The 27523-nt window shown below is 40.2% G+C and overlaps 1 protein-coding gene and 1 long non-coding RNA gene across 4 annotated transcripts in view; one reads left to right on the top strand and one right to left on the bottom strand.

The window, feature by feature from the left end:
* MIB1 (mindbomb E3 ubiquitin protein ligase 1) overlaps positions 1–27523 on the top strand; it is a 64506-nt gene that overhangs the window by 31626 nt on the left and 5357 nt on the right. Inside the window, exons 13-20 of one of the 3 annotated variants that reach the window (XM_015855418.2) lie at positions 11483–11615; positions 11904–11990; positions 14848–15009; positions 18153–18334; positions 20051–20243; positions 21621–21699; positions 21942–22028; positions 22705–22805. In XM_015855418.2, coding sequence (XP_015710904.1) covers positions 11483–11615; positions 11904–11990; positions 14848–15009; positions 18153–18334; positions 20051–20243; positions 21621–21699; positions 21942–22028; positions 22705–22805 — 1024 coding nt within the window. Of the gene's footprint in view, positions 1–11482; positions 11616–11903; positions 11991–14847; positions 15010–18152; positions 18335–20050; positions 20244–21620; positions 21700–21941; positions 22056–22704; positions 22806–27523 lie in introns of all 3 variants that reach the window. The other 2 variants (XM_015855420.2, XM_015855417.2) reach the window with 2 other exon arrangements.
* LOC107310088 lies at positions 819–6574 on the bottom strand. The gene is made up of 2 exons (XR_001553475.2): positions 6002–6574; positions 819–4783 (listed from the first exon to the last, which is right to left on the bottom strand). It is a non-coding gene; the product is annotated as an uncharacterized LOC107310088 (long non-coding RNA).

Here is a 27523-nt window from a genome sequence, read left to right on the forward strand (position 1 = left end):
GGGGTAAGATGCAGCTTTACCCTGTTGTTCGATAGCAAGCAGTTTGTCATGTCTGTGTTCATAAGCTAGTAAATGGGAAATAGTGTTTCAAAATGGAATTGCATTTTTTTCCCCTCATGGTTTTATATTATTTTTTTTCATACATCTGTCCTTCTTTATAACTGTGCAGATGGTTTGAACTGGTTGGTAATGGAGTTTAACTGCCGTGTTCTGTGAGAGTTAGGATTTCAGCTGTTCTTAGTATCTCAGGAATTTGTGGTGTTTGATCATGCAAGTCCTCAAAGAGACGAGGTCTGGAATAATCAAAGAGTTATAAAATAATTCTATGAAATAGTAAAAGCAGTCTTTGCTTCCATAGTTGCTCTTTGGGTAATGTAGATAGGAGCTGAATGCTTCAAAATTAAAAAAAAAAATTAAGAGTTTACTGAAGTATTATGTCAGAAAATGCTTTGGAAGACTTTTGTTCAGATTGGTGTTGAGCAGCAATATAATCTCCATGGGCAGACCTATAATTAGGTAGCACATTAGACCGTAGCTGCTGAGGTCAGTGACAAATTTATCTTTAAATAGTAAATAATATGCCCAGATAGCATACAAGGCAGCAAATACAGTTTCTACCCTGGGGTGTTTCTTGTGCAATTTGTTGTTTTCTTTTTAAATGAGAGAAGGGGACAAAGGAAAATGAGGGATAACAGAGATGTCCAGACACTAGATGTGCTATTGCAAATACTGTTCATTTTTGATGCTTTTTTGGGGGGGAGGGGAGTCAGTTCTGTTAAGAGCGCAGCAGACTTGAGAAAAAATACAGGAGACAGTCAGTCATTGGAAAATGTGTTTATTTCACTGTTTGCCTATCTTCAAAAATGCTGTAAGATCAGTTTGCAATGGATATAGACATGATATTAAAACACTAAAGCTGTTTATTTACAGGTGCAACCTTGGGATTTTTGAAATACTGAATTCACTGTAATTCTTGTTACTTTCAGTCTTATAAGTGCCTGGAACAAAATTAACCCTCTCTGCAAAGGACTGAATAATTATGTATTATATATATAATTAATATATTGTATAATAATATAATTCTGGCTTACTGTCTAGCTTTAAATATGTTAAAATGAATAAATAAAAATCCTGTAGTGATCAATGCATAGCTACAGCTGGTTGAAGGGGACCAAATCCATTGAAGAGGTGATTTGGTTCCATTTTACCAGCTTTAGCAAAGCATTGGAGTGCAGGAAGGTTATAATTTAATAATGTATTTTTAAGACCCCTTAGCATACGTGGAGCATTCACAAAGAACACGTGGCTTCCTCCTGTGTTACGTGTTTTGTTTCCAGTCATTGCAAATGTAAATTCTTTAATTTTGAAGTGGCAAAATGGAGAGAGATGTACCAGTGAGGCCTCACACATACAACCTTGTGTTTTCCTTGCCTATTTCTTTGAGACTCAGCTCAAATTCTACTCACAGTTTAAACTCTTTTTGATCTGCAATAGTGAAATTCTAGAGCAGTGAGCAGAAACGGTGTACTTCAGGTTGTACTCATGTCAGGCTCCTTTGCCTCCCAGTGTTAAGCATTTACTGGAGAGAAGGTTTCATTTTGCCACCTCCCTACCCCCTTGGTTTTCTGGCAGGTTACCCTCTGCAGCTGCTTTAGTGCTGTACTTGGTTAGCACAAGTGTAAATGTCAAGTGCTTTCAATTCCATCACTATATCTCTGGTTAGTATTAACTTTTTAGGAATGATTACATAATATAGCAAGACAGATAATTTTTTTTCCCCTACTTGTTTGTATATGTAAACGTTATATATCAGGAAAAATGCAGTTTTTAAAATGATCTGGGATTTAATCTGTTTGGTTTGGCTTTTTTTCCTCCTAAACCAAAACTCCTTTAATACATTTGCACATGCTACCACAGCTTTTTATATGTCGTGTGCTGACTTCGGTGGTGTTTTCTTTTTCTTTTTTTTTTTTTTTTTTTTAATGAGCTTTGACTGCAGTGGGAAATGGTAGACAAAAGTTAGTTGAAGCCATTCACTACTAATGACTGTGTCAAGTATAGTCTGCATCTGTGCTGCAAGGTCTGATACTGGTGAGAAGATTTATGTAAATATATTCCCAACAGCATGCATGCTAATAGAAACATAGCAGGTGTGTCACTTGGACTTCAGCATTAAAGATGGTTATAAAATGAGTTTCTATTTTTACCAGTTATACAGAACTGTTTTACAGATACAGCTGCTCAAGTGTGCTTTTGGATGGTAATACAGTTGCATGTACTGGCCATATCGGGACAAAAAACGGCCATGGAAAAAAAGCCGTGTAGCATTTGATAATGTCAGCATCTGTTATCCCTGTCAGTCACACAGTTGAAATGTTTGAGTTGCAACTGTGTCAGCAGATGCCCAAAGTTCAACGTGTGCTCAGTTAAAAACCGAACAGCTGATCTAACTGATGGATGTGACATTTCAGAGTGACTGGGTATGTATTCTTAGAGCTACGCTAACATGAACTAGCAGGAAGCAGTGTCAAGGTATAATTTTAACTTCTGTGTCACTCAGAACTGTCATTTTGTTTCGGAACAGAGCTGTAATGTTACACAAAGCAGAGGAGAAAGAACTCGACATGATGACTTGTTACCAAAAACCTCTCTAAATACATTCGAGATGTTAAAAAGTTTGAGCATAGAGCAGAGGCCAAATCAATTAGCACATAGGACAGGAACTCTTCAGTAGAACAACTGGATGCTTAGCAATTAACCTCTCTGTAAAGCTGGTGGTAATACCAGACTACTTCTGTGAGTGTGATCGAGTTCAGTAGCATCACAGTTGAGAATAGCCACTGTGGTTTGTTTCCCGCTATAAAGTAGATTTTAATTGGGATTTAGAGATGCCATTGTCTCTATGCCACAATATCTGCTTCTAAGAGAAACAGCTTTTTAAGTGATGTTAGCATTTCACTTTAGCATAAACGGTTCTGATTAGAGAACGTTCTTTCTTCTGTGCGTTATTCCATAGTTTCAGGTAATAAAAATAGCAGGCTATGTATAACAGCGATTTGAGAATTATTCGAGTACTTTAAAAAAGGTTCTCAATCTAAACTTGGTTTGTTGCTTTGTGGTTTTGGTTTGTTTGTTTGTTTGTTTTTTCCCCCAGACATTTTAATAAGCACATGGATAGAGTTAGAATTCTTAATCTGGGCCAAATGTGCCTGCTTCTCATGAATGTATCATCTAACTGCTCTTAGAAGGCTGCTTTATGAATAGAATTGCTGTACTGGTGAGCTGAGAGTATTCCTCAGATTTTCCCCTATTTCTGAATTTAGCATTGAGCCCCTTAGCTTAGGGATGGTATGTATTCGCTTACTTTAATTAATCCTGCTTTTAGAACTTGAAACTTGTGGGACTTTTTTTATAGAGTAGGTCTTAAAATTTTTGAGGTGATTCAAGATGTTTGCATGGCCAGTTTTCTTAAATCCAGATTTAAAGTCAATGCAGTTAATTTGAAAATGACGTGTAAGGTAACTTAGGTAAGTATTATTTGCCATTCGTGTTTCCCTTTAGGAATCTGTCAATAGCTTTAATCTGCTGACTAGCAACTGGGGCCTAGAAATCTCTGTATTGTCACTTTCTGTGCATAAACCAGACACAGCAGTTTGTACCAAAGAGCTCAGTGAACACAGTAAATGCTGATTTGGAGAAAATTCTAACCTAAATGTTATATACTAAATGGTAGATGTCATTGCACTTAATATACTTCTGTATATCCTTTTCTCTAAATCACAGCCTTAATTTCTCATCTCTTTCTGCTTGTTGTCCTAGTTGCACTCTGTAAGTTGTTAAATATTCCATAGTAGATGCGAATTGAAAAGGTGCCATTGTAGGTGCACAGAACTTGCTGCCATCAGTAAAACAATGGCTTGGTTAAATGAGATCTGTTTTGGTAATTGGGCTTTTAAAGTTTGTTTAGATCTGCTGTATGAAGTGTACTGTAATGATAACTTTTGCTGATTGGAATTAGCACGTTGAACTATTTGTTCCCAGCCTCACTGTGGGTTTTGTGATTACAGCTGATGTTCTGTTAGTAATCCAAGAAAAACTTTCTCAGCCCACGTATATAGTCCCTTAATTTAATGCTTTGTGAGTTGTTACTAATAAGTATATGTTATTTAGGCAGTGCTGGCTGACCCTTAGCCAGTTAACTTGTCACTTGAATGTCATTCAAATAGTGGGGAAGCACGCTCTTCCCAACAGCTGTTAGTTTCCTCTTACTGGTCGTTCTGTGCCTGCCAAAAATACATACTTCTTTACATTCCATAGCATTGTATGTTCATATGGGTACATAAAGAAGTATGTGCTCTGAGCAGGTACCTGTAGAGTTGCTCTGCTACCTGTCAGGTGAACCTGAAAAGCCCTTTGCTGCTTACTGTTTCTTTCATTAAGTAAAATTGGAGGCTGAGATTTCTTTGGGAGTACAACGTTACAATTAACTGATGATAGAAAAACCCATCTTATTAATCTAACTGAACTTAGCAATGCAATTTACCTGTACGGTGGCTTAAAGCCTGTTATAGTTCATTACTCTGATGGCACTGACATGAGAAGTGCTTATCCAGGCTTCTGCAGCTGCTTGCTGTTCTGAGTGACCAGGGTTGAACGGAGCCTTGAATCACTGGTAATGTTGCAGGATGTGTTCTTGAGATTCAGAGTTGTATTCCAGTGCAAAAATGGCAGCTTTCTCTGAGGTCTTCAGGCATACTTCCATGTACGTGCTTCATGTAGGAACCTGGAGGGAACCACAAGCTCATCCAATACAGCAGTTAGAAACTTGCTTACCCCCCCCCAACCCCACGTCCCTGCTTCGTACACCCGGTGTTCTGCAAACTCATTGCAGGTTTCTGCTGTAGTTGAGAGCAGTCTTAAAAAGTGGATGCGCATACCAGTGGTGATCCTGCTTATCACAGGCATAATGGCATGGAGTTCAGCAAACAATCTCTAACTGCTGCGACAGGGTTTGGATTGTCAGGCCCAAGGTCACATGTGACAGCTAATTCCTATTCCAACACTTCTACACAGCAGGGTTGGTGTTTTCTTTTTTTCCCCCTAAATTGGCACTCACCTGCTTCAGCCAAAATGCTGTTTATGCTTTAAATATTAGGAAATCTAAAAGCCCAACAACCCCAGCCAAACTGCTTCATCAGACTCTGTTAGGTCTGAAATGGAAGTTAAACATGAGGTGTATTGCAGGGGTTTGGCTCCACAGAGTTGTCAGACAGCTTGGGGCTGCTGAATTTGTGGTTCAGCGATTCACAGGGGTTATTGTGAGGAGTAAGTTATCTTTTTTCTGTGTTAGAAGCTAAATGGCGTGACAGTTAGTAAGTGTGGTAAGGCAAGCCAAGAGCAGAGGTAATATGGATTTCTGCAGTTCATGAGAGTCCTAGTGCAGCTGGCAGAGAGCAAATCAGCGTGTGGCAGGAGCCGGCGCAGCACTGAGAGCAGCAATGCAGCAGCATCCTAGTGCTGTAAGTAGGTTGTTCCCTTGTGCAGCCAAGATAAAGCACCTCTGTGCTCTGTGTAGCTTCAGAGCTCTGCCCAGCCCTGCTGGTGGCTTTCTGTGTGGTTGGTAGTCCTTTAGTTGTGGTTTGCATAGGAAAGCAGGAATGTATGAGTGAAACTAACGCTCGCTGTTTGCTGAGTAGTTAATGGCATTGCGGTATCTAAGTTGAGAATCCTGCCTGTCTGACAAGTTGGGCTTTCCTGCTAGGAATTTTGGACTCATGTCGTTTCCTTTTCTGCCTGCTCTTTACACCACCAATGCGTGATACTCCACCACACTCAAACCAAGCTGCTCCCAGAGCAGAGGGATTAATCACAACTTAAAAAAAAAAAAAAACAACCAAAAATACCCCAAAAAAACCCCATCTAGTAAATAAGTCACACATGCAGAAAGTCATAGGCATCCTTAAACGTGCAGAACACGGCAGGCGGCGTGGCGGTGTGTTACCTGAGCTCAGGGTCATGCAGGCTGGCAGCGGTGCGGCCAGGGCCCAGCTCCTCGGGCTGGGCCTGCGGATTGCGGAGAGGTGCGGGGCACCTGCAGCCTGCGGTGGGGTGGTGGGTGGTGGTGGTGGAGAGATGGTACCTCACGGCTGCTGGGCTGGGAGCTAAGAGTCCAAGGATGGGTGCTGGCAAGCCATGAGAAGGTGGGCTTAGATGAAAGTAGTCACGGGCAAAAAATAAAAAACAGCCCCCCCCAAAAAAGTTGGGAGTCTTCAGAAAAATTCAAAATCAAAATCAAGGCAGCGATCGTCTCTCCACCCCCTACCCCCCCTTCCACTCTCCCCGCAGTGGTGGTTCCTTCGCCGTGCCCGAGCTGCGCTGCCGGAGCCCTCGTGCCTTCCGTCCGCAGAGGTCAGCGCCCCGCCGCCCGCACTGCCGCTGGCGGCCCGCAGCCCCGCCGCCGGGCTTTATAGGCGGCTAAGCATTTGAAACACGCACAGCCGGGCCGCCCGGCTCCCCCGCGCCTCGCTCTTCCCTGACCATATTTAGTCAACCCTCGCAAAAAATAGCCTCCCAGCTGCCGATTGTCGATCCGGGCGCTCTCCAGCGCTCCGCCTATCGATTGAGCGGCCTGCGGGTCCCATGCGAACGGGGAGTTCCTTGCCGGGGGACAGCCGCGATCCCCGCCCCGACCGGGGGGTGGGATGCGGGAGGAGAGAGCGCTGCGGGGTTCATTAGTACTGCGGGGCTCCGTGCTGAACTAGGAAACCCGTGCTGTAAAATAAATGGGAGTGTGAGGTGGGCGATGCTGCTCTGTGGGAAAAGGGCTGAGAGAAAGGAAGAAAATATAGCAGTCCAACTCTGAACTGCATGCGTGTAGTTGGTAGTTACTCATCCGTATAAGCTCAGCGCTCTGAGGTGGCAGAGCCCTGAAGGGGCACTGTTGGATCATGGTCTGCTCATTTCCTCCCCTCTTTGTGCTGTCTTTGCCCCCCATCCATGGACACTCACTTGTCCCGTAGCTCCCGTTGCAGCAGAGCTCTCTGGTAGAAGTTGCATTTGTTTGCAGTTGATTTTGCAAGTGGTAGAAGTGCTGCTCTGCTACACAGGAGGCTCGAATCCCAGGAGTTGGACTCAATGATCTCTAAGGTCCCCTCCAACCCACACGAGACTGTGTTACTGTGATTTCAAAGTTGGGCTCTGAAGACTGAATTGATGTGTATGATTTCTACTAATGCAGTGAGCCTGCTTGCTCAAACACATGCTTAACAGAGCCATCCTATGGTTATGAAGAGCTGACCTCTGATTGTGCGGTACTCAGTAACTCCGCTCCCAGGTGCTGCTCTGTGCATCATGTGCTCTGGGGATGCCCCTTCCCCGCTCTGAGCACAGCTGTCTGAGCTGCTGTGAGCCATAGCAGCAGGCTGCCTGGCCTGGAGCTGCGTGCTGACGTGCTCTGCAGATCATAGCGCTGCCAAAAATAGCGCTGTCCCGCTCCTGTGCTGCTGCTTGCACTGTGTTGGTACAAATACTTCTTTTGGCTCCCAGGGTAGTACACTGCACGAGAAATAATCCAGCTGAAAGAGGTGGCTTTTAAAGATGGCTTTGCAGTGGCAGCTGTCTTTAAATCTGTTCCACTAACTGCTGCAGATGGAAGAGGAAGCAGGTGAACAGGTTTGGCTGAGCAGGGCTGGGGATGAGTCGAGGAAAACGTGTGGGTTGGGGAGCACAAGACACAGTTTAATGTGGAGTATCACGTGTGAGGAAGACGTGTCGCACTGTTAACACTGGAAAGCTGACCTGAGAGAGGAGAATGGCAGGAGAGAAGAGAAACTTGTAATAGAGTGCACCGAATCATTATTACAACCCCTTAGAGATAAGGTTTCCTGATCAGTTTGTGCTGAACTAAGGCTTTGCTCCTGGGAAGGGCAGTCTGCCCTCCCTGCAGCTCCAGATCCATTGCTTCCTTGTTCCTGTTGCTCGCAGTGGCTGTGAAGTCACAGCGTAACCTGGTTGAGCTCAATGATCTGACTGAAAGTGAGTGTACCCAGTCTGCAGTCTGGCAGGTTGTTTCAGTGACTGTCTATGCAGCCAACATAATGCTTGCATTGGCAGAGTAGGGGAAAGTGGGGCAGTGTCTTTTGATAGCAACTTAAGCTAAACGTGCTTAAGCAGATGCATAGTCTCATTTTTTATTTCAACATATATATCTGTTCTCTACCAAAACAAACATGCAGCAACCAACCTTCCCCGTCATCATGCTGCATGCAGTCAAATTGCAGTTGGTGCTACCGGAACCTTCTGCTTAGTTTTTCTTAAACAGGATAGAAGGATGAGTTTGCAGGTAAGAATATTAAGCCTCAAATCTTTTCTATGCAGCAGTGTGGTAGTTTCATCTTCCTTGTAAGTACCTTTTACCTTGTAAGTTTTAGAAATACAACCTTTACTGTATGCAGCATTCTAAGGCAACGCACGCAAAATCATAGAACCACAGAACATCCCAAGTGGGAAGGGACCCACGAGGATAATAGAGTCCAATTCCTGGCTCTGCATGGGACCGCCTACAATTCAGACTGTGTCTGAAAGTGTTGTGAGCAGCTGTAAAAATTCTGTAAGGAGAAATACACAAGGAAAAACGTTCAAAATTTCAAACTAAACTTGAACGAGATCATCCAAATGAAAAAGGCCTGAGATCTTTATCAGCTTCCTGCTCATCTGCCAGTCACAGAGTGACTTGGGTGGGGAGGCACTTTAGAGAACATCTACTTCCAACACCACTACTGTAGACCAGCTAGTGACAAATCTTTTCTGTCACAAAACAAATATAGTAGTTAGCATAGCTATGGTGCAAATTTGGTGTTTTAATAAGGCTTTTAAACATTTATCAGTAATCTTTGAAGCTATTCAGTTAGCCCTGTAATCTGTAACAGCTGAGTAAATTGTAGATTATTATGGTCTGAGGCTGATTTCATAGTTACTCTTAGATTTGCTGATTCCTTAATCTTTTTAATACAATTAAATCAGTAGTGTTCTGTATGGAAAATGAAAGTAGGTTTTCAGGACCACACTTATGTTACGATCCTGAAAACAGAGCATTGCAATTCAGCTTCCTCATTAATAGTTTGTGTATCGGTCAATTAGGAATTGCTGTGTAATTGGCATGCGACATTAATTCACTGAGATGACTTTTTATGGTACAGTGCATGCTGGTTTCAGTGAGCGCTGTTCTGAATGATGGCCACTTAGCCAAGTTGTCAAGGTTTTGGCAGCAGCTCTAGAAAATTCTGATAAATAGAACAGCAGTAGCAGGAAAGCCTGCAACGTGACGAACAGAGTTTTGTGCACTAAAAGAAGCTGCCTCTCTGCTGGTGGGAAGGAACTGAACTTCTTACTTAAAAGAGTTTCCCATTTGTGGCGTATTAATATCTTGCTAATTTCTAAGGTGTCATGTCCACAAAACCATGCTTCCATCCTGCTGTATAGTATTGACTTGGTGCAGTCTGGATCAAAGAGAAGTGGTTTCTAACTTGCCTAGGCAGAAGAAACTGAGCGTTAGTTACTCTCCCTCGAACAGCTCACTGGGAGAAGTGTAATATACATGTCTGTTATTCAGGATAGGAAGTTCCACACGAATATGTGCAAGAACTTCTTTACAGTGAGGGTGACGGAGCACTGGAACAGGCTGCCCAGGGAGGTGGTGGAGTCTCCTTCTCTGGAGATATTCAAGACCCGCCTGGACGCCTACCTGTGTGACGTGGTGTAGGGTGCCTGCTTTGGCAGGGGGGTTGGACTCAATGATCTCTAGAGGTCCCTTCCAACCCCTACAATTCTGTGATTCTGTGATAAAACACAATCAGAGGTGGTTAGGGTTATTCACTGCTCAGTGACCAGAGCTTTGGAAATAAGCCAGCTATACTTAAAGAGCAGCTTCTGTGAGTGTTGTGCCTTGCCACAGCGTTCCTGAAGATGTAGTTGCAGCTGTAAGAATTTCTTCACCTCATTTTTCTTCTGGGTCCTCTGTTGCCCCACCTTTTATAGGTAAATCCCAGTAGTCATGTTACCTCTTTATTCCCATCATAAGGAGTTTTCATGTTATTTCTTTTGTGCTTTTCAGGTGATCCACAGTAGGTACTCCAGAGCTTTGTGGCTTGTAGGAGCACTGAGCCTTGCAGTAGAGAATAAAGAGAGTTTGGGCTGTGATTTCATGTGGAGAAAACAGAGGACTGGGCTGCTGTTGCTCTTGGCCTCACATGCTCCTGAGGCACTCTCTGTATCAGCTTGGCTTTTTGAAGAGCTGATGGTGTGCCCAGGCACACTGTGCAGTTGTCAGCTAGGTGTGACATGAAACACAGTGCTCTGGGCTTGCTCTCTCTGGGACAGCCAGAAACTGATGACATGTTTCTAACTAGCAGTGTGTTTATATGGGGTTTGGATAGGCATCGTTTCATTGCAAAATAAAAAATGCTTACAGCGCAGCTGATATCCCTGTACTTCACTACATTTCCTAATGTTTTGGTACCTCCTGTCTCAATAAATTAAGTACTTAATTCTCTGATACACCTGTGTAAGTGAAGAGCAGGTGGGCAGTGGGCTCTATGTGGTCATCAGTGTCCTCGGGAGCTGTGTGACCCTGAAGCCTGGAAGTGCCTTCCTTGTGGTTACTTTGGGATCAGGTGGAAAAAAGTGATCGTTCTGGTGTGAAGGGGGTGTGAAACAGCATTGGGAGGAGATGCTTCAGAAGTCAAAGTCTGTTAGGATGGGGTCCTAGCAGCATGGAGGAAGGAGTGCCTAGTCTGCCTCATGATCTCTTACGTCTGCTCATGGGAGCAGAACCCCAGAACCACAGCTTTTTGTTTGCTTTATAGGAAACTCATTCTCTTATGTTAAGAGGACTCAGGAGTGAATAGCATTTGTGTCAACTTGAAGACAAGTGAACTTGAGGAAAGTATTTCCTAGAGAATGTGGGATGATCAAATCAATCCTGCATTCTTTGGACTTAATGGGTTTCAGTTTAATACTACAGCAATCATATTGCTTTTCTGTGCCCTAGAATTTAAAATGCAAAATAGTAAATCCACTTCCACTTGGTATCTTGGTAATCACATAGAGAAGTGTGGTAGAAGACTGAATGTTGCCATAATGTTTTAAACTCGGCCACTTTTTATTACAGCTATTTCCTGTATTCCACTAACAGTCACATAAGAGTATCAGCATTTATTTCATTTGTTTTTAGAGGTTTTATTGTTTAGTGCTCGATGATTGGCTGCTTTGCATACTTCAACTGGAAGAAACTGAACGCGAAATTATTAGGCTTTGGAGCTGTTTCACTCACTTTTTCTCCTTTTTCTCCTCTGAAAAAGAGGCTTAAGCTTGTTTTCTTCACTGCTGCTTTGTAGTTCCAAGAATGAATATTGGTTTTACTATTGTTGTTTTGTTATTCAACAAATACCTCACAAATGCATTTATCCATCTCTGCTTATTTTAGTGCAATGCGTGTATTGCTGTCCAAGTTACCACGGCCATGGATTGTTGATGAGAAGAAAGATGATGGTTACACTGCCTTGCATCTGGCAGCTCTCAACAATCACGTCGAGGTGGCTGAACTTTTGGTGCATCAGGTAGGGTTCTTTCCTCATGTGGATCATGGGGTGCCATATGGGGAGCTGTAGAGGTCAGACTTGCTTTTGAGATTAGTACATTGGCTTAATAATGGAGTTGGACTTGGACAGTCTGATACCTTGTCTGATTCAAACATCTGTACAGCAAATGCTTGATGTACTTAATAACTTTTGCTCTCAAATCTTCAAAACAGTAATCATATTAAGGGTTTTATTGTGGGCTTTAATTGACTGCCTTGCTTTAATGAATTGCTGGAATAACTGCCTAACGCTTTGAACATCTTCTAGGGCAATGCTAACCTGGATATCCAGAATGTTAACCAGCAAACTGCTCTACACCTTGCTGTTGAGCGTCAGCATACACAGATTGTTAGGGTAAGTATATTACTTGCAATATGCCATGTGGTTAATGGTTATTCTAGATCGTTGTAGCTCTCAACACAGAGATACTTCATGAAATGTAGTAAATGGCTTAGTGACTTGTTCTAACTGTTGAATGTTTGTATGATTACTTTTGATTAATTAATTAATTTGGGAACCTGCCAACTTGTACAGAAGTTTAGCAAGCAATATGAAGGAAATTACAGGAAAGTTAAATTTTTGTATGTGTGCGTTATGGTTTCCTTTCCGTAGTTGCCAATTCCAGAATCTCTTCTTGTGGAGTAAGGTAAGTAATAATGTGTTCTGTTATTTGTCTGAGCTTCATGGTCTTGTAGTGGGACCTCAGAACAACATTTTTGGTTCCTCTTTCTTTGAGAACAATTGTTCTTGCTCACAGCTTCTGCAGACTGTGGCTGGGTGAAACAACATCTTACCAGTTTGACTTCTTTTCAGTCTTCTGTATAGTTTTTGCTTTTGCTAGCTTGGTAAAGCTATAAGCAGTAATAAAGTGACCAGTGAAATTAATGCTATTTCTGTTTGCCTGCGTGGTTATGAAGGTTTAATGCTTCCATTTATTAAAACCTGGTAAAAGGCAGAGGAAACTAGAGTCTGGTACTACTTTCTCATTCTGGCATGGATTGCTGACATGGGCTGTTAAGCTTGGGAGAGAGTCCTCAGTGCTGTAGGATATGTTCTCTAAGAGTGAATTCATCACTCTGGCCTTGGCCCCCTGTGCAATTTTTGTCTTTGTGTTGTGAGACTCTTCCTATAATGAAAAATGTTTTGTATTCGGGCCTGCTGAGTATTGTGTCCCCTACATAGGACACATGTATCTGTGGTTCTGTTGAGCATTATTTTGCAGTAAGGTTTCTCCATCTCTGCGGGTTGATGGATGTGATCTCATTACAGTGAAACATGTGATATGGCCCTATATCTGGAACCACTTGCTACCAAAAGAATGGTTTCATAGAGTCAGTGTCACTTGCATTCTGCAAGCTTTTCTGCAGCTATATTTGGTGAGCTCTTGTGCCCTTCTGGAACTGACACGGTACCTGGGAATACAACACTAATGCAGCACATGAGCAGGAAGGTAGGCACATTGAAGAACTAGTGTTCTTGGATTGTGTATTGGATTTGGCATACTTACACCCAGGAATATTTAAGTGAATGACTCTGTAGAGTATCCATATTTCAACTTTGGATTAGCTTTGAGAAGTCCTAAAATAACTCATGCAGCCACGCAAAGAACATGTTGGCTCCTATATTTCAAATTTAATTCCTATTGGGTACTTTCCAGGCTTGGGTTGTACGCTCAGGCATTTGTGGAATAGTGGTCAAAGGTAGCAGAGTTCTTTTAAAAGCTCTGCTGCCATGACAAAGGGTAATTTTTTAATCTTTCTTTCTTTCTTTTTTTAATTAATTAATTCTTTCTTTTTTCTTCTTCTTCTTATTTTTTTTTTCTTCCTTTTTCTGCAAAGGTTTTGAATTTCCATGGTACCCAAAGATTCCACATTACTCTGAGGAGAATTTTCTCATAGATTGTCTTCCAAGAGATTCACTAAAAACCCATAGTAATTATAGGGAAACTTTAATGATGTGCTGCCATTTATTTCCGGGAGAAACTGAAGCAGAAAATGACTAGTGGCAGACACAGGATATGAATGTAAGGAATTAAAATTGGGTCATGAGCCCATTTAGAGGATGTAAGATGTCCAAGTGATTCTGTTGAGAATCTCAGCTGATTTTCTTGCGTTCACTTGTGGAAGAAAGAGTTGGGGGAATGTGATAAACTGCAATCAATTACAGACAGATGTTTCCTTGAAACATATGCTCTGAGTTTCTTTATAGATAATTTATTTTTAGTCTTTTCAAGAGTCTGTGATTCTTTCATTCTAAGACATGAAAATCCCTGCAATTGGGCTACTTCTGAAGAGGGAGATATTTCCCTTTATATATTCCTGTTTCTAGGCTGTTCTTTTTGTCTCTACTGCAATTCAGAGGGTTGCAGAGTAGCAGAAGTTTGAAACTGAAGTAAAAGCATCAGCTGTTGTCTGTAGGTTTTCAAAAGCAACAATGTGATTATTTTTTTTAACAGGCATTGTTATTTGTTAGCATGTGTTCGTTGTGTTGTTTAACAGCATATTTGAGCAAGTTCTGGTACATCAAATTATAAGAGGGCTTTGTGCAAGGACAGTGTGGATATGAGGACCTGTGCAGTCTTATTTGCTTCCCTACCATCTGAGCTGGAACACGTCTTAAGGGGATATGGCTAATTTTAGCCTTAAGGATGATTCTTACAGTTCATTACTTTCCAAAGTGTTCTGAGATGGTATTTAATAGTCAGTGGGTTTTATGTCTTCTGCTGCATAAGAATTAACCTAAGTATGTGTTTAACTACTTTGTTAATGTGATAATACTGCTGTACTTTAAGTTGTAAAATGTAACATAGAGTGAAAGTGGTGATTCTTGAGGTCATTGAAACCTAATGTTACAGAGTGTATAGGCATCAAAATATTTTAACTGCTTTGGTCTGTTTCTGATGCACTGCTCTGATATGTTGCCTTGTTTGTAGGATAGTTGGTACAAATTAAAGATAGAATCCTGTGAAATAGCATCACTTTTAGCTATCACTCAGTCAAGCAATTAGGCTTCTGCTGGAATAAAATTGATATTTGAAACAGGTGAAGTGCTTCAATTGAAGGCTGAGCTCTCAACTGTGTACTGTGGTGTGGGAAAAGAATAACCCTTTTGGACTTGATAGTGAATCCTAAACCAGAGATTCCTTGCAATTAGCGTTTATATGGGATAAGGAGCTGTTCTTGTGTTTTAAAGTGAGTTTTTTTCTTCTCAGCTCTTAGTCCGTGCAGGTGCTAAGCTGGATATCCAGGATAAAGATGGGGATACTCCCCTGCATGAAGCCCTGCGACACCACACGCTGTCACAGCTCCGCCAGCTCCAAGACATGCAAGATGTGGGCAAGGTAGATACTGCTTGGGAGCCATCAAAGAACACAGTAAATAAAATGCATTTATTTATTCTTTTTTTCTTATGTGTTTGTCTCCTTATTATTCTAGCTTGTCTCGTTTCTGTACTGTTGAACTGTTTGGGGTTTTTTGGCAGCATAAGTTTATGTAGATACCACATTACACTGCAGTGTAGGCAGGAATCCTTTTTTTAATGGGGCTTTTCACATTTAGTCATTGCCTTTGTTAAAGAAAAATTGGGGTTCAAAATAGTTCGGCAGGTCCGTCTTTCATAGTGAACATGTACAGCTGCCAAAAAGTCAGAAGTGGTTTTTGGAAAGAGAAACAAGCAGTAATATAGTACAGAATAAGACTAAAATTGTTTTCTGTGGTTCAACATCTTGCATGATTTGTTTGTAGCTTTCATTGTTCAGACTCTGCTGCAACCTTCTGAGAGCTTCTTCTGTTAGAATAAAGCATTTTCAGTCTTTACATATTGATTGTTCCATATCTTTGCGACAGAGTCCATTTCAGAAGTGATACTGTAATAAGGAAATAGTCTAAGAAATGCAAGATAATAGAAGATGTTTTTAATTAATAATAATAATAATAAATGTACTTATGCCTGAAAAGGTGTGTGAGCGCCACGCGAAGTTTCTAATTTGGCCAATAGAAAGGGGAGGAGTAAAACTTGTGAGTGATTTTCATGGTGGAAAGCAAACACTTCTTTTTTCTTCCTGTGAATAGTAAAGATATGCAGCACGGCACAGAATTAGATTTACTGAGTCATTTGTTGCCAATATCATCATAATTTTTTCATATTTAAACTGTGGGTGACAATTCCAGCATTTCATTCCAGAAAAACTTGATGGAGAAGCCTTTCTTCAAAACTTTACTTCAAAAGTAATTCTACTGTACAACAAATAGTCTTCAAATTGGCTACTTCACTGAAACACACTGTGATAAGCTTTGGAAAGATTAAAAGTACGACTGGCATAAATGAGAAAATACTTGTGTCCTTATAAGTGATAGGAAGAAGCTGATCAGAACTCTGTTGTGTTCCCATGATCTGAAATGGACTCTGTGAGCGATGGTCAAAACGCGTTGTGTGCATGTATTTAATTTTGAAAGGAATGAATGAGATAAATATTCTTTCTTAGGTTCAGCATTTGATACATAGATTTTTCAATTGCCTTACCATCAGTGACGTCCACAATGAAACTGGAAGAGTTGTTTTACCTTTTCTAGCACAGGTGTTTTTTCACCTTATAACATCCATTTTTGAGAGTTTTGTTTCAGAGAAAATGGAGGGTTTTTTTCATTTTCTTCTAGTTTCATTTGAGCTGGATAGATTAAAAAAAAATACACTGGATTCATAGGAAAAAGGTAGCGTAACTAACAGAAAGACTCTTTAAGGTTGTATCTCTGATCCTGAAATTGCTCTTTCATTAAAACCCCACCCGCCAGAAAAAAAGAAACCCAAGTAGTGCACCATATTTTAGCTTGATCAACCTTTTCATCTTTTTTGCTTTTTTTTTTTTTTTTTAGCTCACTTTTACCTAACAAAGAAACTTGGGAAGTTTTGGGCAGTGTGAAGGAGATACGTGCTCTAAGTGCACAAAAACAAAACTTGTTTTATGTAGTGATATAAAACAAAGTAAGATATGGCAGAAGCTGTGAGATGGAGTCAAGCTTGGCTATTGTATGCCTAAGAACTCTTAAGGTAACCAGCAGATCAAAGTATCTTTTTGTAAATACTAAATGAGCACAATACTTGTATCTATGGTGATGGTATTGTAAAAATGGTATAAGCTAGATTAAAATTTAAGATGCCAACCGGCTAAAACACCTAGAGAGCATCTTTGTAGTGCAACGCTTCTGCAATATTTCAAGACAATAAAGTGAAAAATTAATACAAATATTACTTGTAGGAGTCCAGATGTCTTTCATGCCCCGTCCCTGGAGGCATTCAAGGCCAGGCTGGATGTGGCTCTGGGCAGCCTGGTCTGGTGGTTGGTGACCCTGCATACAGCAGTGGGGTTGAAACTCCATGGTTATTGTGGTCCTTTTCAACCCAGGCCATTCTGTGATTCTCCAGAGATTTGCTGCAGCTGTGCTGGACTTTTCATTGTTGGTTTATTTTTTTTTTTTCAATCAATTCTGTGTGCCTAAAGTGTTTCATACTTCCAGAAGAGGGTCATGTGATGCGATCACATCTTGGTGTTTTTAAGGCATACAGTATACAGAAGCATTCAGATACTCCTGATATTAAATCTTTCAAACTATGTAGTTTTCATCCAATCATGGGAAAGTGTGCTGGCCTGCAGGTATCCATGAAAACATGAAGCAACCTTCAAGAATGCTGTAGCTTGTAGTCACATAATAAATAAAAACTTATAGCTAGAAAGAACTACCGAGACTCAGAGATTTGGTGTCTCAGTATCACAGAATAACCCAGGTTGGAAGGGACCTCAAGGATCATGTAGTTCCAACCCCCCTGCCTGGCAGGGCCACCAAACATACACATTTACCAGATCAGGTTGCCCAGGGCCCCGTCCAACCTGGCCTTGAACACCTCCAAGGACGGGGCATCCACAACCTCCCTGGGCAGCCTGTTCCAGGGCCTAACCACTCTCCTAGTGAAGAACTTCCCCCTAACATCCAACCTAAATCTTCCCTCTTTTAACTTAAAACCATTTCCCCGTGTCCTGCTATTGTCAGCCCTTTCGAAGAGTTTACTCCCCTCCTGGGAGTAAGTTCCCTTCAGGTATTGAAAGGCTGCAATGAGGTCACCCCGCAACCTTCTCTTCTCCAGGCTGAACAAGCCCAACTCCCTCAGCCTGTCCTCATAGGGGAGGTGCTCCAGCCCCCTGATCATCTTCGTGGCCCTCCTCTGGACCCTTCCCAAAATCTCCATGTCTTTCTTGTACTGAGGGTCCACACCTGGACACAGTACTCCAGACGGGGAGTAGCTGACCTATTCCTTGAATAATTTTAGTTCCTTAAAGAAAAGCTGAGTACAACTGATGTAGAATTAAACAGCCATATAATAGTCTTAATTCTGGAGTCACTTCCTTGGGCGTACAGATGTATGCATGTATGTATTTATGTGCACATGTGCATGTTTTTCTTTGTTCAGGCTTCTCTTAACTGCAGTGTGTCTCAAATTGCTTACGTATTTGTTTCCTTTCAGTTAATAATGGGACTTGGCACTCAGGGAGCAGAGAAGAAGAGTGCAGCATCTATTGCCTGCTTTCTGGCAGCCAACGGAGCTGACCTCAGCATTCGTAATAAGAAGGGTCAGTCTCCTCTTGATCTCTGCCCCGACCCCAGCCTCTGCAAAGCACTGGCTAAATGCCACAAAGAAAAAGTCAGGTTTGTATAATAGTAAAATTCTTACTTTCCAATCTGCTTTCTGTAGATTAAGTGATGTTTTTAAAAATCATGCTCTTATTACCTACAGCATTTAAACAAACAAGCACTTTCTTGATTTTTTGCTTAATTCTTTATATTCAGTGGTACACCAAATGCTACCTGCAAATGTATTTGTTGAAACTTAAGTAAGTTTTGCAAGAGTTCCATGCAGTGACTGAAATTTGAACTGTACCTTATTCCTAGGCGTTGTCTTTCCTCTGGCAGGTACCAGCCAGGGTGGGTTGCACCCCTGCCCTGTGGCATCTGGATCTGGGTAGGGCTTGCTGTTCTTACCGGCTTAGCTGTGGCTTTGCTGCAGGTATCATAACAGCGTGATGGCCTGACTGTGCTTTTGTCTAGGAAAAACAGCTATCTGACCAGGCTGTGAGGAATTCTGTTAGTGGAGAGAGGGACAGATTGGATTTGGGGTTTGGTAACTTCAAAGAGGGTCTAGCTAATTAGAATTAGATTGTAAGAATTTTGGAGAGTTAGACTGGATGTAACTAGAGCAGGTTATTTCCTGAAGCTTGGTATGCAAGGATTTTGATGAGTTGGGATGTAAACAACACTGGTTATTACACTCAGGGTGGAGACTGCAGTACCAGGAACTAGAATTACAGCAAAATACATGTTCCTGTGGGAGGGAGGGAAAGGAAAGTTGGGAAGATGCAGCTGGAACTTGGTAGAACTCCAGCTCCAGAAAGGGGCGGAGGAATTCACTGGAAGAGTTAACTGCTCATTGGGACAGGTTGCCCATGGAGGCTCAGAAATCCGTCTGTGCAGGTTTTGGAGACTGAAATGGGCAAAGCCCACTGTAATGTGTGAATTCAGTGCTGATTCTGCTTTGCATAACGGACCTCCTGAATACCTGCCAAGCTGAATCATTGTATGACATTCCAACAAGAAAAGGAGAGGTTAGATCTGGCACCTCAGATGCTCTTCTCTAAGGTTTACAGTTTCACTGGAATCCTGCTCATGAAAATTTACAGCTTGCTACTTGTCCCAGTTATTTTCCCATTATTGACTCTATCCTCATCCCTACTTCCTGTTTAAAAATCACTGTAAGACAACAAAGACCGTACTTTCAAAATGTTGCAGAGGGGGACTGTTTTTTGTTGGTGTTGCCCAAAGCGTGAAAGGTTTGTTCTTTCTGCAGTCGTTTTATTTTTTTTTTTGTCAGCCTCATCACTGTGGCTGTTCCTATTTCTTGCCACCTTTTATGGGCTTGTGAGCATTATGGGACTGAGCTGTTTACATTTAACCTGTGCTCCCTCTGCTGGGTGAGCTGCAGCAGGGGACAAATAGGTTGAGGACACTTACGGAGTTCGAGGGTTCTTTTACAAGCCTGATTGCAAAGTATTACAAATATATTCAGGATTTTCTAGGTGTTATGCAGATATGAATCTACAGGGTATAACTCAGAAGATGGGGTGGGGGAGGTTTTTTACATTTACAAAATGCTATTCTGACTTGTGTGGTCTGTTTTTGCAGAATGTCTTAACTGACCATGAAACCTTTTGCACTGTTGTCAACTGTACATTTGGGAAGATACAGTTGGGATTGTTTTATCATATACACTGATGCTTGAGTGCATAGGAACGTATAAATAAGCAGCTAATTGTTGCGCAGCATGGGTTAAAAATAATAAGAAAGTCTCACTACAGGATTTCTTTACAGTGGTCAGGTTGGTTCCCGAAGTCCATCTATGATCAACAATGACTCTGAAACCTTAGAAGAATGCATGGTGTGTTCAGATATGAAAAGAGATACTCTGTTTGGCCCATGTGGACATATTGCCACTTGTTCTCTGTGCTCACCACGGGTGAAAAAATGCCTCATCTGTAAAGAACAAGTTCAGTCTAGGACAAAGGTAAAAACTTCCACAGCTTTTTGTTTCTGTCAAGGAAAACTGTAGTGTATTTTAAGCAGTATTTTGCCCTACAGATGTTTCACTGGATGGAACTACCTATATCACATGATGCTCTTTTCTGTTTGCCTGTACTCATGTCCTGTCTGCTGCTCATTCTCTCTCTCCCCCGTCATTATCTTTATTATTCAGGTCATCAGAGTTTGTAATACAGCCATCTGAAGTTATATCTTATTGTGCTTTCTCCTTCAGAGTAATAGCTATTTGTGTCCTATTTTGAGGACCTAATCAGAGTGAGTTCCTCAGGTTTCTCAATTGCTCACAGGTATTTGTGACTAGTCCAGGTGCATCCCCCCTGATGTTGTTTATTTCTTTATTCCCGCTAATCACCAGGTCTTATCCTTCTGATGCTTTTTGGTTGTTTAAATAAATAAATTTCATATTCCACTTACAGGTTTTCCAATCTGTGGAAAATCCATTCTGTTCTTTTTATCTCTATCTAAACATCTTTGGTTAATTGGCTTCTGTTTTGTTGGTTTTTTGTTTGTTTGTTTGTTTGTTTTACTCTGTAATTGTACAAATTGCAAATATAAATTAGTATTGTTTCTACTGCTCAGTCTTTTATTCTTACTTATACTTGTTTACTCATTCTTCCGTGTATATCCTCAAAGGGCAAATCTTAGCACAGCTCTTTTTCTGCAGACTACGTAGAGAAATACTCAATGGAAAGGTTCAGCCATGGGGGGCTCAGGGCAGCACAGTTGGTCTGCTGCTTCCACTTATCCATTTAAAGAAGTGAATGTATGGAAATCAGCTTTCCTATATGAAAACTGGCCATAAAGGATATCCATAAAGGATAACCTTCCTTGAACTTCTTCTGCTGAGTTAGGGAGTGGAATATCTGTTCAGTATTTCTCTAATGTAGTGCTAAGAAATGAATGAATGTGGTCAATGATTTTGTGATCAGTTAGAGGTGGTCAAGACCAATATGAATGGAGTGGCTTGAGATGTCTGTGACTGCTGCATACATTTCATCACATTAAATGGCATGAGAAAACTCTGACCCAGAATATTAGTACAGGTTACTGTAATACATTGCAGCAAAGGAAATAGAAGAGACGAAAGAAAAAGAAATATCCCAGCTGCTTATTTATATCTGTCAGTGTACTGAACACATAATTTTTACCAGCAAGTATCAGTTCTTCAAAGTCAGTACGTTAACTGCTTTAAATTGCATTTTGAGGTGATGAATTAGTAAATACAACATCAGGTGGAGCTCCTTAAAATTCACGTGCCTTGTGAAAGAGAGTGAAAAATGAAAGTTCATATAAACATCAGGAGATAAACTTTTCTCTTATGTGTGTTTATTGTACTTTACAGATCGAAGAATGTGTAGTGTGTTCAGACAAAAAGGCAGCAGTCCTTTTCCAGCCTTGTGGTCATATGTGTGCTTGTGAGAGTAAGTAGACTTCACAGGATGTTCTTTTTGAAATAGTCCTTAAGCAGAAAACTTTTATTTGAAAAAATAAAATACTAAAACCTCAGTAGGTATGTGACTTTGAGTCCAGCTTAGCTGTATTATAAACCTTTGTTATGATATTGCTATATTGTCACTCTGAAAAGAATAAACAAGTTCATGGGTAGGAAAAAGGAACAACAAGGATAACAGGATTCAGATTTAGATTATTTCTGTCCTTTCAGATTGTGCAAGCTTGATGAAGAAATGTGTACAGTGTCGGGCAGTGGTAGAACGAAGAGTGCCTTTCATAATGTGCTGTGGAGGGAAAGGTACAGAAGATACCACTGATGATATTTGTGAGTGACTCCAATACCCTGACTCCAAACACTCTTTCCCCTGCTCCCACCAATGTCTTTTCATTTTCATTCTTTGAAATGGCCTAAATTTTTCCTTTCCTTTTTGAAGTAAAGTTTAAGAAAACAGTGTTAGGCTACCTATCGTATTTGCTGTTTGCGCTGCTAGCAACAGATACCATGATAGCACCAACCACTTCATGAAAAGTCTCCCTCCATCATCCAGAGTAGCAGCTGAAACATAAACTTCATGGCCACTTATTAATGGACCCATGAATCAAAAGTTTGACTTAGTGTGCAAATGAGTAAATATATGTTTTATTTTTATTTCTTTAACTATCTGAACTTCACTGGAAAATCATTGTTGACCGATAAGAATTCTGAGAACACTGAGGGGCTTACAGGCATCTTGAACATCATTACTGAGGAAGTACCTACCACATTTGTTGCTACAAAACTCAGATTTTTTTCACCTGGGACTTGAGCCGCAGTGTGGTTGTAGTGAATTTAGATTATCAAGTATTTTGAATGGCATCACTTCAGATAATTGGAAAAATTATAGTTAGTACTCTGAAAATAATTATTCCTCTTTCATTAGATGTGATCATGTGTCTTTATTTCCTCTAAATTTTAACATCTCTGTTTTCTCTAGCAAGTGGTAACATTCCAGTTATGCAGAAAGACAAAGACAACACTAACGTCAATGCAGATGTACAGAAGCTGCAGCAGCAGTTACAGGACATCAAGGAACAGGTAAAACTGCTAGATAAAAATTTTATGCACCAGTAAGGTAACTGAAAAGCCAATCATCTTCTGTTATTTAAAACAAAATAACTCACGGAAGTGATTCAGTTCTTCAGTTTTAGTTAAATGACCCTTAATTTTTGTGGTTCCTTTGTCTTCCACGTACAGATTTAAGAAAGGGTGGCAGTTTTTGATGATCCAGAGCATCTGTGTCAGTGTGACTTAAAAAAGGGTGCTCTGCCCAGTCAGTATGTCCCGTGCTGCTGTAACTGACCTGAATGTATTAGCTGCAGCAGGAAGTGTTCTTACAGAAGTAGATACTCTTCACTACTCTGTCTCAGGCTTAACATTTGCTTTTCTGTTTGTGAGCTACCTTTGAACAGTGGCTGTCAGCTGGTCATGAAAGGCTCTACTGTATGTACTCTTAGCAATTGTGTGTGTGTAATTGGAATATTTGGGATACAAGTGAAAGGTTCTTTTCCTTTTGTAATTATGCATCATGTTTGCAGGTGGAAGTCTGTTCAAACTGACCATAGCTTATAGTGGTAGTTTATCAGTAACTAAATGGCATTCAATTTAGAAACATTATAAAAGCAAAAAAAATGTTTCAGATAATCAAGAATATTTAAATTTGCTACACCTGTCAATGTAGTCCAGTTGAAATGGCTTACATACTCATTTACATGTGAGACTTTACTGTGGTACATCACTGAATGGTTTCTTTCTTTTCCATCCAAGCAAAGAATATTTGAGATGTTTTCAGTGGTAGAGGAGCATCTGACTGTTGTATGAACTTACTGTATTAGAAAAGAGCCTTAATAATGTGATTTTTGGCTTCCTTGTGTATAACAATTGGAAAAAAAAAAAGTTTTAGTGGATACAAGAGACAGAGAAGCCTCTTTGTTATAGCAGTTTGTGATGCAGTGATGTCAGCATGCTGAGGCAGTTTTTGCTCTGAGCTGTTGGTGTACATACCAGTTAAGACTGAAGCTTTGAATCATCACTTCTAGAGCCCGTACCTTTAAATACCTTGAATTTGAGAACTGATGTTCTGTCAAGTTTTAGCCTTGGTAGTACGTCTGAAAAGGACTGCTCCTGGTATATGGAGAATGGGCCAAAGAACCTGCTAACGGTTAGAACTCAAATATAGTATTCAAAACACATTCCTTCATATGTTGTGTAGAAGAAACATGCAAATTAAATGTTGTCATTTGAAAAATATACGTCCTCCTTAATGATAATGTCTGGAGCTGCTGTGTGTCTGTGACTCATTAAATCTGCTGGTTTGCTTCAGTTGTACTTTTAAACATCATTGGATGAAAAGGATGAGATAATGAGGCTACTACTTTGGCATTTAAAATAATATATCCAAATATACCAATGAATGCTTAAATCCAGGAAATCTGTTTTCTTCAAATGCATTCATATATTTTCTACTTACTTTGAGTTTATAAGTGATTTCAGTTCTGTTTGGATAAGGTAATAGTTTTCCTTTTAATGGGGATATAAAAGGATGACTTCTTCATTTTACAGTTTTTCTCCTTGATTAGATGTGACCTCAGGTTTGTTTTTTTCCCACTTTTCCAGAAGTGCTCTCTTAGCCGTAACAAATTGTACCATAGGAAATTGTTAGCAAGAAGCTTTCCAATATCAGAAAGTTGTGCTGCTGTGGGGTAAAAAAAAGAGCATTTTATACATGTCGTTTTCTACCTGTGTTTTCTGGTTTTCATATTTTCAGTGGCAACTAAGATTTAATACTGAAATGTTTTGAGAACTGAGGTTCTTTTGCTTTGACATTCATTTTTATCTTTTAAAATTTGTTAAAAATCAGCATATAACTACTAATGGTTATGGTACACCTGTTTGACCAGAAAGAGATTGTTCTGGTTGTTCTCATGTGGTTTTGCTTTGAGACTCTTCTGTGTTTTGTTTAGTGTCATTTCTGCTTACTCCAGTGAGGGGGCAAGTTTTGTATCATACTTTTGAGCAGCAAGTAGTATTTGATTACAGTTAGTCATCTAATCTTTTACGTTTGTGCTTCAAGTGATGCACAACACTGAGCTTCAGTCATGTGTATACTTCTGATTTGTACTTTAATAGTTCCCTTTTACGTTGATGATTTCATACTTAAAATTAATTTGTTCTCTTTCAGCAGGTATAAACCTATGTTTCATCTCATACCTTCAATGATAATGTAATATGTTAGTGCAGCAAGCTTTTAAAACCATTTCTCGTGCCGAGCAGAAGTGATGCCTGATGTCAGCTGAATCTCCCACATCTGATGACCACACCATTCTTCAGGGATTCCCTGATTGTGAACCCTTGTGACTGTAATTGCAATACCTTCACCTCATTTCATACATAATCACCATCATCTGTCTAATATCTTATGTATGTTCCTTCACCATACCTACATCACTTTCTTTCTGCTTAAAAATGAATTTATTTTCTCACCGCGCACCTGTATGTTGTTGGAGAAGATATTTTTGATAATGAGGAAATATTTCAAGCAGTTTAAAACATCTTTTAAGTGGTAAAAAGTGATTTATTTGAATTATCAGACCAATTTATAAGTGTGATGAGCACTTTCTGAAGACCGCTCTTACTTCTCTGTCAGAGTAATTCCCACATATATTAGATAGTAGTGCCTTTTTGTACCATTTGTTTTGCTTCAAAAGATGGGAGTTAAACAATCTCTGCAGATAAAAGGAATGAAAATGTGGTTTCATACAGTGAGTGTTCTAGCAAACTAGCACAGCGGTGGAAAGATGTTGTGGCACAAAATGTGTGTAATGAACTTTATTCCATTGTAAAGGTGCATATGAGCTGGTAGTTAAATTTCGAGTGCTCCTTGGAAGATGGGTAAAACTCACATACTTTGTCTTGTATCCTGGCTAGGAAACTTTTGAACTGATTGAGAAAATCTACAGGGTTTTTTTTGTGTTGTTATTTTTTTCTCCAGAGGTGAGATTTGGATTGCCTTTGTCAGTCTTTTATCAAAGGATGTCAGGTATTGAGGCAGCTGTGTGTTCAACGGGAACTGACAGCTACTTGACATTGAAGTCTGTAAGTTACTGAAAGAAGCAAGCTCTCATTTTCCCATTGGAACCCTAGATGGTGATGTGGTGTGAATGGAAAAATAAGCTGGGCTGACTGACAGACTCTCAGGTCTTCTGCAAGTTTTTAGTTTGTGCTTTGGTATGGCACTGTTGGAATTTTGACAAAGGTGGAGCACAGCATTCTTGTCAAGAATACTTTTTTTTTCTTTTTTTTTTTTTAAACAAAATTTATTTTTTTTATTTTAAATGAAGTGACAGAAGCATTTATCTGGAAATTTTGTGTCACTACTGGCCCATTGCTCTGATCTCCTGGAGGTTAAAATAGGTGTTTGGCCAAATTCTGTGTCAGCAGATTGATGGTGAAAATATGTGTGTATATATATGTATGTATGTATGTATTTGTCTTTATCTAGGCTGCCTGCCCTAGGAAGTAGTATCTGTTATTTCCATAGGAAGGATGCTTTAAGATTATACTTGACAGGGCTTTTGCCAAGGATCATCTCTCTCATGAGGTGAACGGTCTGATGTAAACTCCCAATGATAAGTGTGGTAACAAGTCACAGGTGCAAGGTGGTGATAAAATGAATTCGTTTGGGATGTTGGACTTGCTGGCATTTCATATCATAAGCAAATGAGGTTCAGTGTTTTTAAATGTTAGTGTGTCTCAGATTTGAGTGCATCTTATATTTGATTTGTCAGTCTATAGAACAAACTTAACAATTATGTGTTGCAACATCTATTCATTTACTAACCTTTATTAAGGCTGTTAAAAATGAAATCCTAATGTAAGATATAGTTGCAATATGTTTATGGTGAAGGAACATGCCTTACAAAAACTTCATTCTCTGCATACGATAAAAGGTGAAGGATGTTGTTCCTTAATCATTTGGTACAGAATAAATTCTGCCGTTGAAGAGCTTTAGGAGATCTTTTTTGGGGCATTGGCTGTCACTATAATGTTCAGCAATTAAAACGGATTTTAAAAGTTTGCTGTGCTATTGTAATGAATGAAGGTCACAGATTTATTAAATTGCTCTTCATATAAAACTTAGATAATTTCTGCAAGCAAAGACTGGAATTACAAATATTGAATCTTTGCATACAATGCTGATGATGCAGTATTTTTATTATTTCTGCATTCATTCAGTGCTTGTTGTGTGGAGGTAAGTATGTGGTGAGCTACAGAGCCTGAAAGGGAATTGCTAAACCACGTACCTGTGCATTACATGACACAAAACATTGTGTAGTGTTTGTATCCTGAGAGGTTACATTATGTCAAGGTGAACATTGCTAAAATAGTGTCTTAATTCTGCAAATGTAAATGATGATACTGCAAACGTGATATCAACCTACTACTGGATGGATACTAAAGATATCAGAACTGTAGAATGGCTTGGGTTGGAAGGTACCCCGAGGGTCATCATGTTACAGCTCCCCAGTAGGAGGGAAAAAAAAAAGACACAACATTTATGTCATGATGGGGTAGGAAAAGCCCCAGTACTTTAAGTGGATGAGATGTAAAAACGTGCATTTAAAAACAAACGAAAAGATAAACTTGGGGGGGAAAAAAAGCCCACAACTTTTCAGGTTAAGTAATATATGCTTTAGGGTTATGCTGTGGCAACAGTCTGTTATACTTAAGATGGCCTATTTATTGTTAACTTTATT

This window comes from Coturnix japonica, chromosome 2 (assembly GCF_001577835.2).
Source record: "Coturnix japonica isolate 7356 chromosome 2, Coturnix japonica 2.1, whole genome shotgun sequence".
NCBI lineage: Eukaryota > Metazoa > Chordata > Aves > Galliformes > Phasianidae > Coturnix > Coturnix japonica.